Source organism: Triturus cristatus, chromosome 12 (genome assembly GCF_964204655.1).
Source record: "Triturus cristatus chromosome 12, aTriCri1.1, whole genome shotgun sequence".
NCBI lineage: Eukaryota > Metazoa > Chordata > Amphibia > Caudata > Salamandridae > Triturus > Triturus cristatus.
Genome location: NC_140595.1, coordinates 520,018,615 through 520,035,465, shown reverse-complemented (window position 1 = coordinate 520,035,465; position 16,851 = coordinate 520,018,615). Strand labels below are relative to the sequence as shown.

Here is a 16,851-nt window from a genome sequence, read left to right as displayed (position 1 = left end):
TAAGAACACATACCTTTGTGGAAACTTTACCATACTTAGTAAGAATGTTTTATGATCTCCTGACCAGTTTAATTATTTTCATATTAATATTATAACTAATTGCGTACAAGCTTTCTCCATTACATTCAAATAGTCTTATTTATTCTACACTATCATATATACTTAATTTTTAGGGATTACGTTAATGGTGCCTCACTTTGTCTTTCCATTTTCACTTCACACCAGGGATAACTGTGGGTTTGAGTACACCTAGCGCTGGGCAATACAGCTCAAAGTTACTTCAATATATTTGCTGACCAAAACCAGTTATGCTGTAATCCCATATTCAAATATTCAACAATAAAGTTATTCTGCATGGCCCTCTTTCCTAAAAATAGCCCAAGCTCCTCAGCACTTACTGTGCACGGTTAGTTTACATCAAGTTCGCAAAAATCAAAAAACAACACCTTATCGCAATCTTCTAAGTGCAAGGTTAACAATGTTGGGTTACTATTATTGTTGAAAGGCTATATATACACTAAGTGAACGAGCCTAACCAAAGAATGCAGACAGAACTGGTAATGAAGAGTGACAGTCGAAGCCGTCTGTCCAGAAATGCAGTCGTTAAAAAACGTGGATAAGCCAAACATGGCTTTAAGAACAAGGAAAGCTTTGCATGAAGCTGCTTACTCCATAGGAATGCCGGCACAACGGTGATTTGAGAAGAACCTGGAACGTTGCCAAACCTATGCGACTTTCAACCTGTCAAAGTTTTACCGTGAGACTTCTGTACCACATCCAATAGGGCAATAAAGCACATCTCTTCTAAAGTAACATGAATGTCCCCTGCCAATAAACCAGCCGGCTAGTGTGCGCAGCGTAAACGTTATTACATGCAGAAAAATAAAGAAGAGGCTATCAAACCTCAACCTTCTCTCGAAAAGGGTGCATTTTTGGGTGCTCTTAAGAGAACATGTGTCATTCTCCTTCCTGAAAAACGTAGCGCGGGGATATTAAACGCAGGATCAGTAGGGAGTTGTGTCTAGTACAGCTGTTTCAGAGCACAGTGCTTTGGTGCTTACTAAATTCTGTCAAACTCTTAGCTAATGTACAGCGATTTCGGACTGCGCTCCGCCCTCGGACCTCGCTTAATAGGATATGCTTTAAGTGTAACTCCAATGCACCATTACTGACCTAGGGCCCGTGCAATCGCCCTCCCACATATCAGCATGCACCTGAAGTATCACTGTAAGGGGTTCGCCTAGAACAGCAGCCACCACTCACCATATGCATCTGATAACCAGTTCACCAAATATGGTTTGAGCTAGAATGCCTCCAAATGCACTTCCCCAAAATGAGACCCACAACTCTCCCATGTTGTCACTCACCCGACGACCCCCTGGCCGTACTCTCGGTTGCCCCTCCATGGGGTTCCACCAGCTGGTCCACGGCCCGGGCTCAGACCACAGGTGCTGGCCTTGTTGTCACGCTTCCTTTTATTACTGGGCTGGTTGTTGCTTTCCAGAGGTAGAAAATCCCCCTGCGGCTGCAGCATGGCACCCTGCGCGCTCCGCCACACCCGTCCCCAAAGCCGCTGCGCCCTCCCGACCTGCTCAGGCTGCAGCCAGGCGATGCGCGGATCCATGAGCCGAGGAAGGAAGTAAGGATCGGATCCCTCCGCTTGGCTGCGGGTAACAATCTGTGTCCTTCCGCCAGCAATATGACAACTATAACTAGATTTAGCACGCGGTTATCGTTCTAACGAACCCATGACAGGCCGTGAAAGTATTTGTTAACGATCTTCGTGCGTCTTTCCTACTTTTGTACTCTCCAGCTGCGAAATTTCACCTGAATAGGCTAGGGTCTCTTTTTCTACAAGTTTTCTAAACGTCACTTCATTTAAAGTAGCCAGGGAGGACTCCCACGCCCCCCAAAACTCCGCCTCCTTCACAGCTTTGTGACCTGCCAGTGTCGTATCTACCTAGGAGACGGTTTCATAGCATCCACCTGATGTCATATGCGAAAAGACTTGACAGACGTCATCATACTCGTGGGTGGAGCAGACGGTGTCAAAAATATGGAGCACATGGCGGGCTTCCACTCCAAGAACATCCAGAAAGAGGGTAGTGTTATCTCTTAAGTAACTAACGGAGACTTGTCTTCCCTCACCTCCTAACGGGTTACTCATGACGTTTTACTATAAGCAGCCTAATTGTCACGACTACATGTGACGCGACACAACAGTGGAAAAGCAGAGTACTGATTCAGCGAGTGCGGGACCTTGAACTGTGAAAGAAACGGACCGCAATGGGCATCTTGGGACTCCGTAGAGGGGGCGGCCCCCGTGCGCTGTGTATCTAAGCTTGCCGTAGTCCATTGACTCCAAGTGCGCATGCGACTCTTCACGCATGCGTAATGACAACTTTTTTTTTTTTTAAGTATATTTCTCAATCTCCGGTTCGTCGAAAGTATTATGCTGATGTGTGCAAAACAGTCCAAATGTTCGGGGACTGAAGTTATGGCAGTATATAATTCTCTCCTTGAATATTTGGGAATGCGGGAAGCATAAATATACAGACACTTTGGCGGGGCATAGGCACACTGGAGAGAATGGATGGTCAGAACACCGCTTTAGACGGGGTGGGCGGGACGTGCACCAAAAATGACTCCTAAAGGGATTGTATAAAAGAAACTTGCTTGTATGCAATCCTCTCAAATAACATGTAATCACATAAGGAATCTGTTTTGTAAATACTAATATTGCATCAGCCCTGTCGAGTATCACACATCAGACGTGACACTAACGCATTTCAGCGTGGTGATCCGCATCACCGCACTGAAATGGAAAGTCACGCTTAAATGGCATAGCGCCTCCTTGGCTGTCAGGCAGTAGTGCTGCTAATCATGCACTAATATTCAATGCAGACTGAAAGTAAAGCTGAATTTAGCAGTGCGCTGTGCGCCCTGCTTCTGGAAGGCTTCGGAAGTGGCTGAGCTGCAGTGCTACAATGTAACACTAGTATTAACCTTGTGGCGCCGCAATCCTGATAAATGGAAATAATGCCTTGGGGCAAATAATATAACATATACTTTGGTGAAAAGATAGATAAGTTATCTCTTCCATTGAGTTATATTCTTTTCTCAAAAAACTTATTTTATTGTATTCCACATAGACGTCAAAGGCAGTTCCAACAAAGAAGTACTTTTAGGTTGTGTATGTTAAAGTATATTTATTTTATACTTGACATCTTCCACACAATTATATAAATACCATTCTTTTATATATATATATATATACACAAACCATTTACAATATTTACAATACTTACATACATAAAAAAAAAACTGAACACATACATTTTTTTGTTTTGCACCTTTCCAAAAAATGCCCTATTTTTCAATTAGGATGCCTATAAAATTATTTTGCTAAAGCATTCCATTACATAGAAGATCACTCTTTAAGAGACACTTCGAGATCTATTGTTACAACCTCCACCTTATTGAAGTACTCTTTACTATTTACTACAAAACAAAAACAAAATCACACGAGTGTCTTCAAAATCGTTGTCGACGCGTTTCAGCCAAATCAATCTTAGGCCTCATCAGGACTAGGGCAGTAGAAAATATAATTTCATAAAGTTCAACCTAAAGGAACAAATTAAATATTCCTTTTTATCAGTATATACAAAAACACTTCTATTTATATACACTTTGTACACACAGGAACATATCATACAAAAATAGAATTCCATTATATTACAAACTCTGAAGTGGCGGACCACAAAGAATAAAACACACCCAATTGTGTACTTCAACCACTTTTAACGTGTTCTACCTTACCAAGGAAGTGAGGTGTATCTAGAAAAGCCCTTTACCAACACCAATCTTCTTTAATTGTATACCTTCCAAAAACTCATATGGCTCAATGCCAAAGGAAAAATATAATATACCTATTTTCTGCAAATTTTATAAATATCTTGAATAAAAAATTTGCAGAAAATAGGTATATTATATTTTTCCTTTGGCATTGAGCCATCTGAGTTTTTGGAAGGTATACAATTGGTCCGCCACTTCAGAGTTTGTAATATAATGGAATTCTATTTTTGTATGTTATGTTCCTGTGTGTACAAAGTGTATATAAATAGAAGTGTTTTTGTATATACTGATAAAAAGGAATATTTAATATGTTCCCTTAGGTTGAACTCTATGAAATTATATTTTCTACTGCCCTAGTCCTGATGAGGCCTAAGATTGATTTGGCTGAAACGCGTCGACAACGATTTTGAAGACACTCGTGTGATTTTGGTTTTGTTTTGTAGTAAATAGTAAAGAGTACTTCAATAAGGTGGAGGTTGTAACAATATTCTCAAAGTGTCTCTTAAAGAGTGATCTTCTATGTAAAGGAATGCTTTAGCAAAATAATTTTATAGGCATCCTAATTGAAAAATAGGGCATTTTTTGGAAAGGTGCAAAACAAAAAAATGTATGTGTTCAGTTTTTTCTTTTATGTATGTAAGGTAAAAATATCCGGCAACAACTTGTGAGAGCCGCAAGACAGACCGAACTACCTAAAAAGGATTTGAGGAGCCTCCTTAATTTGCCACCTGTGGTAGGCCATTTTCGATGCCAAAATTGTTTGGCATGTAATTTAACAGAAGATTCCAAACAATTGGACATCAATGGTCAGACACATTATCAAAAGATTTTTTCCAATTGTAATTCAAAAAACGCAATATATTGCGTAAAGTGCCCATGTAATAAATATTACATAGGACAGACGACACAACCCATAAAGAAACGCATACTGCAGCATAAATCGAGGATCAAATGTAAAGTCCAAGGGGCTCCCCTGGTACAACATTTCCAGAACCAAAATCATTCTGAAAATGATATAAAATGGTCAGTACAGCTTTTTACATGTTTCTTGGACTTTAATCCCTACAAACTTGGTTTCCAATAAATCACAAAAAACTCATTGCTCGTTTCGTTTCAGAAATCTTTATTTCGATCACAGATCATAAAAGATACATAGCAAAATATGGACAATTAAAAAAGTATTAAACATGATGTGATCCAATGAATTAAGACATTAAAATGCATTAAGAGAAAAAAAGAAAATATGATGTACTGTACTAAAATCTGACAATAAGTCAATTTATACAAGTCTTTTCAGGGCGCTGCTACGAGTAAACCACATGGAAGTTAAGAATTTCGCAACTGCAAAAACGACAATGGGAGAAAGGTCTGACTTTAAGACCCTATAGGCTGGCTGGAAGGATCTGAAGCCCAAGTTCCTAAGTAACGGGACTAACCAGCGTTTCCTGCTCCTCTTGTAGCCCTTGCAGAAAAAAACGGCGTGAACTTCGTCTTCTTTCGGATGAGCACAGACAGGGCAGGTTGCTGTGGTGGAGCATGGAGACCAAGACGCTGTGAAAAAAGCTAAAGGAAGGCATCCATATCTCCATTGAAAGAATAATTTCCTCGTTAGCAGGGGGGAGATCGCATCCAGAGTACTTTCAAGGCAGTAGGCGTCTTTTGCTTTCAGGAATAAGTGGGTCAAGGATCCTTCACGGCTCTCGTTGATGGCTCTTGTGAGCATCAAATTATAGTATGCTCTTGCGAGTGCCTTCTTTGAAATCTTTACACAGGTTTTGGAAGGATCGGTCCATAGTTCCGAATAGCCCAGATCCTCTAACCTGCCCTTGACATAGGTCAGCCACGGAATCCTCGAGGCGTTCCGCAGCTGTAAGAATTCCTGAAGTTCCTCTCTATAAATTGAGAGATCGGAGCTACACCACAAACGCCTCCAAAAGGTTAGGGGTTTAAGACCTAGCTCCTCTGATATTGGTCTTACTCCCAGGTCTAATCTAAGGGGGAGTAATGGAGTGCTTTGAGGGAGGGCAGTTACCTGTCTCAGGAATTTGTTTTCGGTGGACTGTAACTTTGGGACATGAGTATGACCCCAGATTTCACCCCCGTATGTAACACCCGCCCTTGCTTGGGTTTTGTATATATGAATAATTGGGGTCAGTGGACGGTAGAAAGATTTGTTCGCCAAGCGCAAAGTGCCACCGGCCAACTGTGCCAGTTTGATGGTCGCTTTGGCCTGATGAGACGTCCACGATAGATGTTCGTTTAACGTGATCCCCAAATATTCAATATTGTGCACGCGTTCCAATTGTGTAGTGCCGAGCCTGGGTGGGGCACGATTCTGGGGCTTGGGGTTCAGAATCATGAACTTAGTTTTTTGAGGGTTTATTTCCAGTCCCCGGTCGTTACAAAAATCTAGAAAGCCATCCAAGATGCGCTGGATCCCCATAGGGGATTTAGACAGCAGCAGGGTGTCATCTGCAAACATAATTGCAGGCACCCTGCTGCCGGTTAATTTAGGAGCATCCGAGTTGTGAATCCTGTTTAGGTGGGCAACTACCCCATTCACAAAGATGCAGAACAGGGTCGGTGCAAGCACACAACCCTGTCTCACGCCTCTGCGAACGGGGAACCTTTCGGTTAGTTTGCCACCTTTGCCACACCTTACGCAAGCGTAGTTATTGTGGTGCAGTCTCATCAGGATTGTCAGGATATCAGTAGGTACGTCCAAATCTTCCATAACTCTCCATAGCCTCGCTCTGGGCACCAAATCAAAGGCGGCGCGTAAGTCTACAAAGATGGTGTATAGACTGCCGCCCTCGATTATGGCTGTTCTCCAGTAGAGGAGATTTAACCTGAAGATTTGGTCTATGGTTGACACGCCCTCCCTGAATCCTGCCTGGTAAGGGGACAAGATTTCCATTTCTTCGATCCAGGCCTGCAATCTATTCAAAATCAGTCTACCGAACAATTTTTGGGATATATCGATTAAACTGATAGGACGATAGTTGGAGGGGAGCAAGGGGGATCCCTTTTTGAAGATTGGGACCACCTCTGCTCCCCTCCAAGTATCAGGCACCTCCAGTCCCCCGGCGATAGCATTAAATATTAGTGTGAGATAGGGTGCCCATATTCCAGGTTCCTGCTTAAACAGGTCACCGGGCACCCCATCGAGACCAGGGGCTTTTCCAGCAGCTAACCCTTTAATGGCTTCCCTCACTTCTTTTTCAGTAAAAGCAACCCCAATCGGGCAGAATGAAATTGTGGGACCATCTCTGTTCTGTTCGCCCCCACCCTCTGCGTACAGGGCTTCAAAATGGGTCTGCCATACCGTGGGGGCTATATTGGGCTCTATTGCGGAAGATAAATCCTCCGTGCCATTCGCCACTACACGCCAAAATTTACGGGAATCTCTGGTGGTTAATGCATTAGTGAGATTTTCCCAGTAATCATGGTCCCATTCCGCCTTTGCATTCTCCAGGAGGATTTTATAGGATCTTCTCCTGGCGCGAATTTCATCTTTGTTGTGATGTTCCTTTATGGCAAGTAGCAAGTTGGCCTTGGCTTCCCTGCAAACAGCATTGTACCAAGATGTCTTTGGTTTAAGGCCATTCCTTTGCCTTGAAGATGAAAATAGATCCTGCTCTAGGGTAGTGAGGATGCCTGCATGTATTTGTGCAAGCTCTCCTCGCATAACGTCGTCTAAAACCCTAGATCCTAACTGGAAGGCATCCTCCAGTAATGGGATTATCCTTGCATATAGGTGGGATATTCGATCTGGGTTGCTGGCCAATTTCTCCCACTTGACCTTCCTACGATTATTTTCAAGTAGGAGGCCCGTTTTATCTTTAACCGACCCATTGATTCTTGGGTCTCTCCCAGGTAGACAATAGGTCAATTCCAGGGAGTTGTGGTCACTGTCTAGTCTTGGGGTAACTTTAAAGTCCACTATTGCTGACCACATGGACAGTTTAACCATTATGTAATCCAATCTGGATTCGCTGCCGGGTTTATTAAAAGTATGAATACTTGGCGTGTCTGATTTAGTGCGACCGTTGCATGCCCTTAGACCAAGATTGAGGGTGAGGGCGGTTATCTGTAGGGCTAGTGGAGTCCAAGCCCGTGGGGAAGGTGCCACCGTCTCAGGTATGAGCCAATATGAGTCTTCTTCCAGAGAAGGACCATCACGTAGCCCCGGCAGTGGTTCATATTGAGCATTAAAATCGCCTCCTACCAGGCAAGCCAGTTCGCTTGGGATACCTTCTAGGAGCTTGGCTAGCTCATCCACTGTGCCAGATTCTTTATGCATTGGAACCGGCCTTGAATAGATATTAATTACTGTCAACTTCGATGAGTCTGGCCACTCGAGTGAGACAGCCAGTAAATCATCAGAAGCAGTCTCTAGATAAGTAGCTTGGCATCCCAAATCCGTGGCTACCCATGTAGTTAGTCCCCCGGATGGCCTGCCCCTACCCCCCCATTTAGCTGCTTTGAAGAAGGAGGCAAAACCCGGAAATACTATTTCATCACGTGCCCAAGTTTCTTGTAATAGAATTATGTCCTTCGAACTGATATATGTACCCCATTCTGTGCAATCTATCTTGCTAGCAAGGCCAGCCACATTCCATGAAATCACTATTATTTCTAGTGGTTGGGTGGAGGCCGTGCCCATATGAGCCAAAGTGGTGGTGGTGCACTCGTGGGGCCGCCGAACGTTTGTGGGAACGAAGGACGTGCCCATGGGGTTATTATCATGGATGGGAGAGGAGGGCGCGACACTTGGTACATGTGCAGGATCAACTGTGCCAAATGCTGAAGGATGAATATCAGCAACCGGGTCAAATTTGAGCCCATTTATGTAAGATATTTGAATTGCGCTCCCCTCATCAACCGCATGTCAGTCTACCATCTCAAGGCTACTAAAGCGGTTATGGGTAGATAGGTGGGCGGGGTAGTGAATTCTATGTGGCCCTGGAATTCCCCTCCTCTGTCCACCGCCTCCCCCCCTCCTTCTTGCAACAGTTTCCCAGCCGGCCTCACTCCCATAAGTAGGGAACTGCTCTGTTGGTCTTTCCCTGTATGGCGGATAATTGTTGTTCTTCCTCCGACTATTTTCCCAACCCTCCAACAGCTCCTGGTGATGCCTCCATCTATGATCCTCCAGGTTGTAAAAATTTGAGGGGTAAAAGAATGAGAGGGGCAGTGGTTGGATGGTGCTCGCAAAATCCCCATCAGCAGCACGGGTGCAAATATATGCGGCTGCATTCGGATCTCTGAAGGTGACCAGAATGCAGTCGCCACCGATGGATTTCTTAGTATAGCCCACCCACGCTGCCCTCCTAGACATGGTTATATCGCTAGTAGTACCTCTCGGTAACGGTCTGTTTACGGAGAGCCAATTAATTACTTTATTTATTAGTGAGATGGTGGATTCAGATGTAGTAGAATTTAATTCAGGGACCCCCACCAGAACCAGAGTGTAAGGTGCTACTTCTGGGGGGAGGTTTATGAATTTGGATTTAGAAGTAATATCAGGTTTCTCTCCAGTAAAAGGAGGGTCACTCTTAGCTTTGGCCGGAGGCTGGGTATTATTGTCTTTCAGCGGGAGGGTTGATTTTGAGATAGCGGTCGCCGATTGTTGGATGGGAGTGGGAGCCAAATTTACAACCAATGGTGCCGGAGCGTTGATTGGTACAGGTTGTAGGGGTTTGGGATTAATTTGCGGGGGTTTATTAGTAGTTGGTGTGGGAGGGAAGTTGTCTTTGGTAAGTTTTGAACCTGGTCCCTCTCTAACTAATTTGGTCCCACTGTTGGCCGTTTTCCTTGAGTCTACGAGTTGCACGGTAGCCTTTTCAATACTAACTAATCTGGCTTCCATCTTAATCAGTCTTGCCTCAAGAGGGCTCAACAGAGACCTAACTAAGGTGCCTATATCTTCTAGGGTAATATCATCTGAAATAATATCTGCTGGAGCGTTGCTAATAGGTTGTGGTAAAGAAGTTGACTTACACGTTCTAAGGGGAGACGGCGGTCCTAATGTATTCCCAGTGTGCTCGGAGGAAGCACCCATCTCCCTTTTGCCTCTGGCTTGCTTAGATTTCGAAGTTTTAGTCCTATGATCTACTTTTTTTTGGAGGCCCTGCTTCTTTTTTGGAACAGCCCCTTCCCTGGTACCCCTGTTGTTGTCTAGGTTAGTTCCTGCAACTTTAGCTATCTCAGTGTTCTCTATGGGTGTAAGCTGGGGATTTTGCGTGTTGGGTAGGGCCATAAGACTCATGTCCTCGAGGTAACTCGGGGCCTCAGAAGTAAACTCGGGATTGGTGGAATTAGTGGCTGGGATAGGACATATTGCCGGGTCTATACTTTGGTTATTTGGAAGACCAGATCTATTTTCTGGGGTTCTAACATGGGCCATGGGGCCCAATGAGGACCTTCTTACCCAGTCTATTTCTTGTGAGATTCTGCGCTCGAGAACCTCTATTTCCTCAAACAAAAGGGAGCCAGCTTTGGCAAAGTAAGTGTCAATAGGTCCTTTAACGGCCCCCGATGTAATTTGTGAGGAAGTTTTGCTCCTGGTTTCCCGTGTGCACATTTTACTCACAGTTCAAATACCTTTAGATCCAGGCGAAGAGGGGGGGCCCGGACCGGACTCTCACGTACTCAAACGGCCTCAAACGGCCCGCTCTTTGCCCGGTCTTCGCCCCGGTCGCTCCCGCGCGCTCCCGCGCAGCGTCAATCTCCAATATTTATATCCCAAGGACCAATAAGGTGTGTTGTGACAAGGTGTGGGCGGGGCGTTCAGGGAGAGCGGGGCCAGGTGACTCAGCCTCCGGGTCCGGGACTCCTGGGAAGATGAGTCCCGGTTCACGCTCGCAGCCCTGTAGCCTCACAAGCCCCACACGAAGCAGCCAGACAGGCAGGAGACCAGCAGCGGCAAGTGGAGGTGAGGGGAATCCGCAGCGGGACCCGCGAAGCGGGTTCCGCAAGTCGTAGGTGTGAACAGCCCTCACAGCGATGTAGCGCCAGCCAGAAGCAACAAGCAGCGTCCCACGAAGAGAGGGTCCAGGTGCAGTTTAAATTGAGCAAGGTGTGGGCGGGGCGTTCAGGGAGAGCGGGGCCAGGTGACTCAGCCTCCGGGTCCGGGACTCCTGGGAAGATGAGTCCCGGTTCACGCTCGCAGCCCTGTAGCCTCACAAGCCCCACACGAAGCAGCCAGACAGGCAGGAGACCAGCAGCGGCAAGTGGAGGTGAGGGGAATCCGCAGCGGGACCCGCGAAGCGGGTTCCGCAAGTCGTAGGTGTGAACAGCCCTCACAGCGATGTAGCGCCAGCCAGAAGCAACAAGCAGCGTCCCACGAAGAGAGGGTCCAGGTGCAGTTTAAATTGAGCAAGGTGTGGGCGGGGCGTTCAGGGAGAGCGGGGCCAGGTGACTCAGCCTCCGGGTCCGGGACTCCTGGGAAGATGAGTCCCGGTTCACGCTCGCAGCCCTGTAGCCTCACAAGCCCCACACGAAGCAGCCAGACAGGCAGGAGACCAGCAGCGGCAAGTGGAGGTGAGGGGAATCCGCAGCGGGACCCGCGAAGCGGGTTCCGCAAGTCGTAGGTGTGAACAGCCCTCACAGCGATGTAGCGCCAGCCAGAAGCAACAAGCAGCGTCCCACGAAGAGAGGGTCCAGGTGCAGTTTAAATTGAGCAAGGTGTGGGCGGGGCGTTCAGGGAGAGCGGGGCCAGGTGACTCAGCCTCCGGGTCCGGGACTCCTGGGAAGATGAGTCCCGGTTCACGCTCGCAGCCCTGTAGCCTCACAAGCCCCACACGAAGCAGCCAGACAGGCAGGAGACCAGCAGCGGCAAGTGGAGGTGAGGGGAATCCGCAGCGGGACCCGCGAAGCGGGTTCCGCAAGTCGTAGGTGTGAACAGCCCTCACAGCGATGTAGCGCCAGCCAGAAGCAACAAGCAGCGTCCCACGAAGAGAGGGTCCAGGTGCAGTTTAAATTGAGCAAGGTGTGGGCGGGGCGTTCAGGGAGAGCGGGGCCAGGTGACTCAGCCTCCGGGTCCGGGACTCCTGGGAAGATGAGTCCCGGTTCACGCTCGCAGCCCTGTAGCCTCACAAGCCCCACACGAAGCAGCCAGACAGGCAGGAGACCAGCAGCGGCAAGTGGAGGTGAGGGGAATCCGCAGCGGGACCCGCGCAGCGGGTTCCGCAAGTCGTAGGTGTGAACAGCCCTCACAGCGATGTAGCGCCAGCCAGAAGCAACAAGCAGCGTCCCACGAAGAGAGGGTCCAGGTGCAGTTTAAATTGAGCAAGGTGTGGGCGGGGCGTTCAGGGAGAGCGGGGCCAGGTGACTCAGCCTCCGGGTCCGGGACTCCTGGGAAGATGAGTCCCGGTTCACGCTCGCAGCCCTGTAGCCTCACAAGCCCCACACGAAGCAGCCAGACAGGCAGGAGACCAGCAGCGGCAAGTGGAGGTGAGGGGAATCCGCAGCGGGACCCGCGAAGCGGGTTCCGCAAGTCGTAGGTGTGAACAGCCCTCACAGCGATGTAGCGCCAGCCAGAAGCAACAAGCAGCGTCCCACGAAGAGAGGGTCCAGGTGCAGTTTAAATTGAGCAAGGTGTGGGCGGGGCGTTCAGGGAGAGCGGGGCCAGGTGACTCAGCCTCCGGGTCCGGGACTCCTGGGAAGATGAGTCCCGGTTCACGCTCGCAGCCCTGTAGCCTCACAAGCCCCACACGAAGCAGCCAGACAGGCAGGAGACCAGCAGCGGCAAGTGGAGGTGAGGGGAATCCGCAGCGGGACCCGCGAAGCGGGTTCCGCAAGTCGTAGGTGTGAACAGCCCTCACAGCGATGTAGCGCCAGCCAGAAGCAACAAGCAGCGTCCCACGAAGAGAGGGTCCAGGTGCAGTTTAAATTGAGCAAGGTGTGGGCGGGGCGTTCAGGGAGAGCGGGGCCAGGTGACTCAGCCTCCGGGTCCGGGACTCCTGGGAAGATGAGTCCCGGTTCACGCTCGCAGCCCTGTAGCCTCACAAGCCCCACACGAAGCAGCCAGACAGGCAGGAGACCAGCAGCGGCAAGTGGAGGTGAGGGGAATCCGCAGCGGGACCCGCGAAGCGGGTTCCGCAAGTCGTAGGTGTGAACAGCCCTCACAGCGATGTAGCGCCAGCCAGAAGCAACAAGCAGCGTCCCCGACTCATTGCAGATGTGAAGATTGTAAGGAGTGGCGGTATCACATTGGGTTATAAGGTGCTTTTAATTTATTTTTTTGTATTTATTATTTGGTATTAAATAGCGTTTAATATATTTGACTGAGGACGTTAGTTTGCCTCAATTACATGAATAGACTAGATTATGTAGTACTACACAAACTAGAATACGAAATACCCCGTAAGTCTGTTTTTCCGAAAACGGGTTCCTTAAAAACCATTAGTCTTTCTTTGCATTTGGTTAAATATGTAAAAACGAGGTCCTTTTATTGTTTTTATGGCATAGGCTTTTCGCATAAATACGTACTTCCGCATCACGTGATTTCTGACGTACGCGGTGTAGAGGCAGTAAGAGCTTAGATTAATTACTATCCCTCCTTTTTTAGCAGAGGCGAAGTTAAAGATATTCCAAGTACACCCTTAAAAAAATATGACGAGGCACTGTATTGCGGGGAAATAGAGAATTGAAAGGTAGGAAGTGTTATGGATTATTTTTGGAGTAGCTTGGAGATTGCGGCCAAACGTTTGGGGCAAGTTACATCCGGATTTATTGGTTTTATTGGTTTTTGTTTTCGCTACAGAAAACGAGTAAAAGTGATCTGGCTGAAAGAGTTACTGAAAATAAAAAGGTTCCATGGTATAAAAATGATGAATAACATAATGTCATTTATCAGTAAGTAAATATATTCAAGAGTTATGTTTGGATCATTACATTCAAATATAAAGATATTCTTTTAAAATAATATTCATTTGTTTCTAGCGCTCTAAGATAGAGAAAAGAAAGAGAGAGAACATCCGTATATCTCGAATAAAAAATTTGCAGAAAATAGGTAATTATATTTTTCCTTTGGCATTGAGCCATATGAGTTTTCGGAAGGTATACAATTAAAGAAGATTGGTGTTGGTAAAGGGCTTTTCTAGATACACCTCACTTCCTTGGTAAGGTAGAACACGTTAAAAGTGGTTGAAGTACACAATTGGGTGTGTTTTATTCTTTGTGGTCCACCACTTCACAGTTTGTAATATAATAGAATTCTATTTTTGTATGTTATGTTCCTGTGTGTACAAAGTGTATATAAATAGAAGTGTTTTTGTATATACTGATAAAAAGGAATATTTAATTTGTTCCTTTAGGTTGAACTTTAAGAAATTATATTTTCTACTGCCCTAGTCCTGATGAGGCCTAAGATTGATTTGGCTGAAACGCGTCGACAACGATTTTGAAGACACTCGTGTGATTTTGTTTTTGTTTTGTAGTAAATGGTAAAGAGTACTTCAATAAGGTGGAGGTTGTAACAATAGATCTCGAAGTGTCTCTTAAAGAGTGATCTTCTATGTAAAGGAACGCTTTAGCAAAATAATTTTATAGGCATCCTAATTGAAAAATAGGGCATTTTTTGGAAAGGTGCAAAACAAAAACTGTATGTGTTCAGTTTTTTCTTTTATGTATGTAAGTATTGTAAATATTGTAAATGTTTGTGTATATATATATATAAAAGAATGGTCTTTATATAATTGTGTGGAAGATGTCAAGTATAAAATAAATATACTTTCACATACACAACCTAAAAGTAAAATTACTTCTTTGTTGGAACTGCCTTTGACGTCTATGTGGAATACAATAAAATAAGTTTTTGGGGAAAAGAATATAACTCAGTGGAAGAGATAACTTATCTATCTTTTCACCAAAGTATATGTTATATTATTTGTCCCGAGGCATTATTTCCATTTATTAGTGTTTATATACCCAGATGCCAGAGGGTTATCAACTTGGGATTCCCCCCCTTTTTAGGTCTCGTCTGAGACAGCGCTTTAGCGCTGCTCTGGCGAGACTTATAGTAAGCGAGTTTTGGAAGTGCAAACAGTGGCTTTTCAGGCCTCCAAATACAGTGCATGTGCACCGGGCGCGCGCACCATTTGGCAGCCTGAAAAGCACTTGCTTTGATGTCCTTCAGTGAGCCGCGCGGCCACTGAGGACATCAAAGTGCACACCATTTGCCACCCCCTTCTTGTTTGAACTTCCGGCTTAATTGGGGATGAGGGACCTGGCTGTGAGCGAACCACGGAACAGTCGCACAAACAAGAGCTGTGTTTGTGACCCAGTTCTCCCAGTCATTAGCGAACACTTCACTGCCCCTGTTCCCAGCACATTCTCTCACTGCCCCAAACAAACAATTTTACATAAAGTACAACGAAGCTAATTACAGCAGTGTCCGATCACATCCGGAATGAAGCTGGTCCGCATGCTAATGTGCAGCGGGAACAGCACCGAGATTGTCAGCGGTGGACATGCTTCAACGTTGTGTTTTTGTATTAGAAAGTTTGAGTTTCTGAGAGAGGGCTCCCGGAGAAGAATGTGCCGTAATCTTACACAAGAGCTAGGGTTACACAACGGAAGAGTCGCACGGGCATGCTTCCTCTCAGGGGCTCTTGGGATCAGTGACAACGGGCCGTGCCAAGTTCACCTGATCTGTGTGTAGCACAGCGGCCTATTTTGTAAGAAGGGTTTTCCACGGCAGTACTCAAGCCCCCCAGAGTTCTTTCTCAGGTTGGGTGCACCAAAAATAGACCTCATTAATATGTGTTAACAATGTTTCTCGGCGAAACAAACCTGTGATTTGCCGAAAAAGGTATTTCTTTGTAGCGCTCTTGCTTTTTATGAATTTTACAGCACTTCCACACTTGACTGCACACTACAGCCCCACGCTCATTAAAACACTTGCAGCTGAAACATCTGATGAGGTGCACGAGAGGTGTTTTGGTGGGCTGCGTTTTTAACTTGCTTTATCTGGTTTTATTCTACAGCGTGTTCTTCATGGTAGGAAGGATATATTTCTGAATGAGTCTCAGGATGTCATCTATCAGTCTACAAACCTCAGTGGCTGGGAGCAGTTGTGCACAGTCTGTTGGCAATTTCATGGTACTCTAATTTAACATGTTAATGTAAATGCTATGTGAACAGTCCTGCAATGAACAAAATGTATCATATTTAAGACCTGAATTTGATAAATCGATTGGCTTGCCATTTCATTCTTTTTTGGTCGCTACATTACTACTTTCAGGAACTAATGGGCATATTTACAAGAGTTTATCGCCACAGGGAAATCACTTTTTATGACGTTTCTGTGGCAATAAACCCTTGACGAAGTTAAGCCGCTTAACGCCGCTTTGTGAATAAGGCCCCCTTTCAGTCAGCACTTAGCGTGAAAGGGGCCGGAAATGGGTGTTGTGCTAGGCGTTCGGTTGCAACACCCATTGCTGTTTGACACTGCCCCCTATTTACAAGAGTCTCATAAATATGGGGCAGCACCAAAATTAAGACAAAAAAACCTTGTCTTATCATGGAGAAACAATGAGAAATTAATTTCTCCTTGTTTTGCAGTTTCTATGTGTGCTGCATTGTGCAGCACAAATAGAAACAGCAAATCACCATCAATTATTGTTTATGTGCAGGAAGGTGTACCTTGCTGCACATAAACAATAATAAAAAAATTACCATTTGCAACTTCTTTGTGTGCTGCACAATGCAGCACACATTGGAGTTACAAATCACCATTAGTGATTGTTTGTGTGCAGGAAGGGACAACTTCCTGCTCATAAACAATCCTTGCCTCAATGCAGGGTATGCCATCCTCAATGCAGGGATTAATGGGAAAAAAATCATAATTAATACTTTATTTAAAAATATTTCATCAACCTTTTTCAAATTTAAAAATTAACACGGTTAGAAAAGTCTATATATCACATTTAATAATTTTAAGTGCAAAGTAAAAATTATAATTGCTTACTGCAGGTTGTTTTTTCTTTA

General features: G+C 45.7%; 1 protein-coding gene across 1 annotated transcript in view; it reads right to left on the bottom strand.

The window, feature by feature from the left end:
* TENT4B (terminal nucleotidyltransferase 4B) overlaps window positions 1-2,363 on the bottom strand; it is a 298,913-nt gene extending 296,550 nt beyond the window's left edge. Inside the window, exon 1 of the mRNA XM_085639324.1 lies at window positions 1,368-2,363. Coding sequence (XP_085495450.1) covers window positions 1,368-1,624 — 257 coding nt within the window. The 5' untranslated portion in view covers window positions 1,625-2,363. The remainder of the gene's footprint in view (window positions 1-1,367) is intronic.
* Window positions 2,364-16,851: the final 14,488 nt, after the last annotated feature.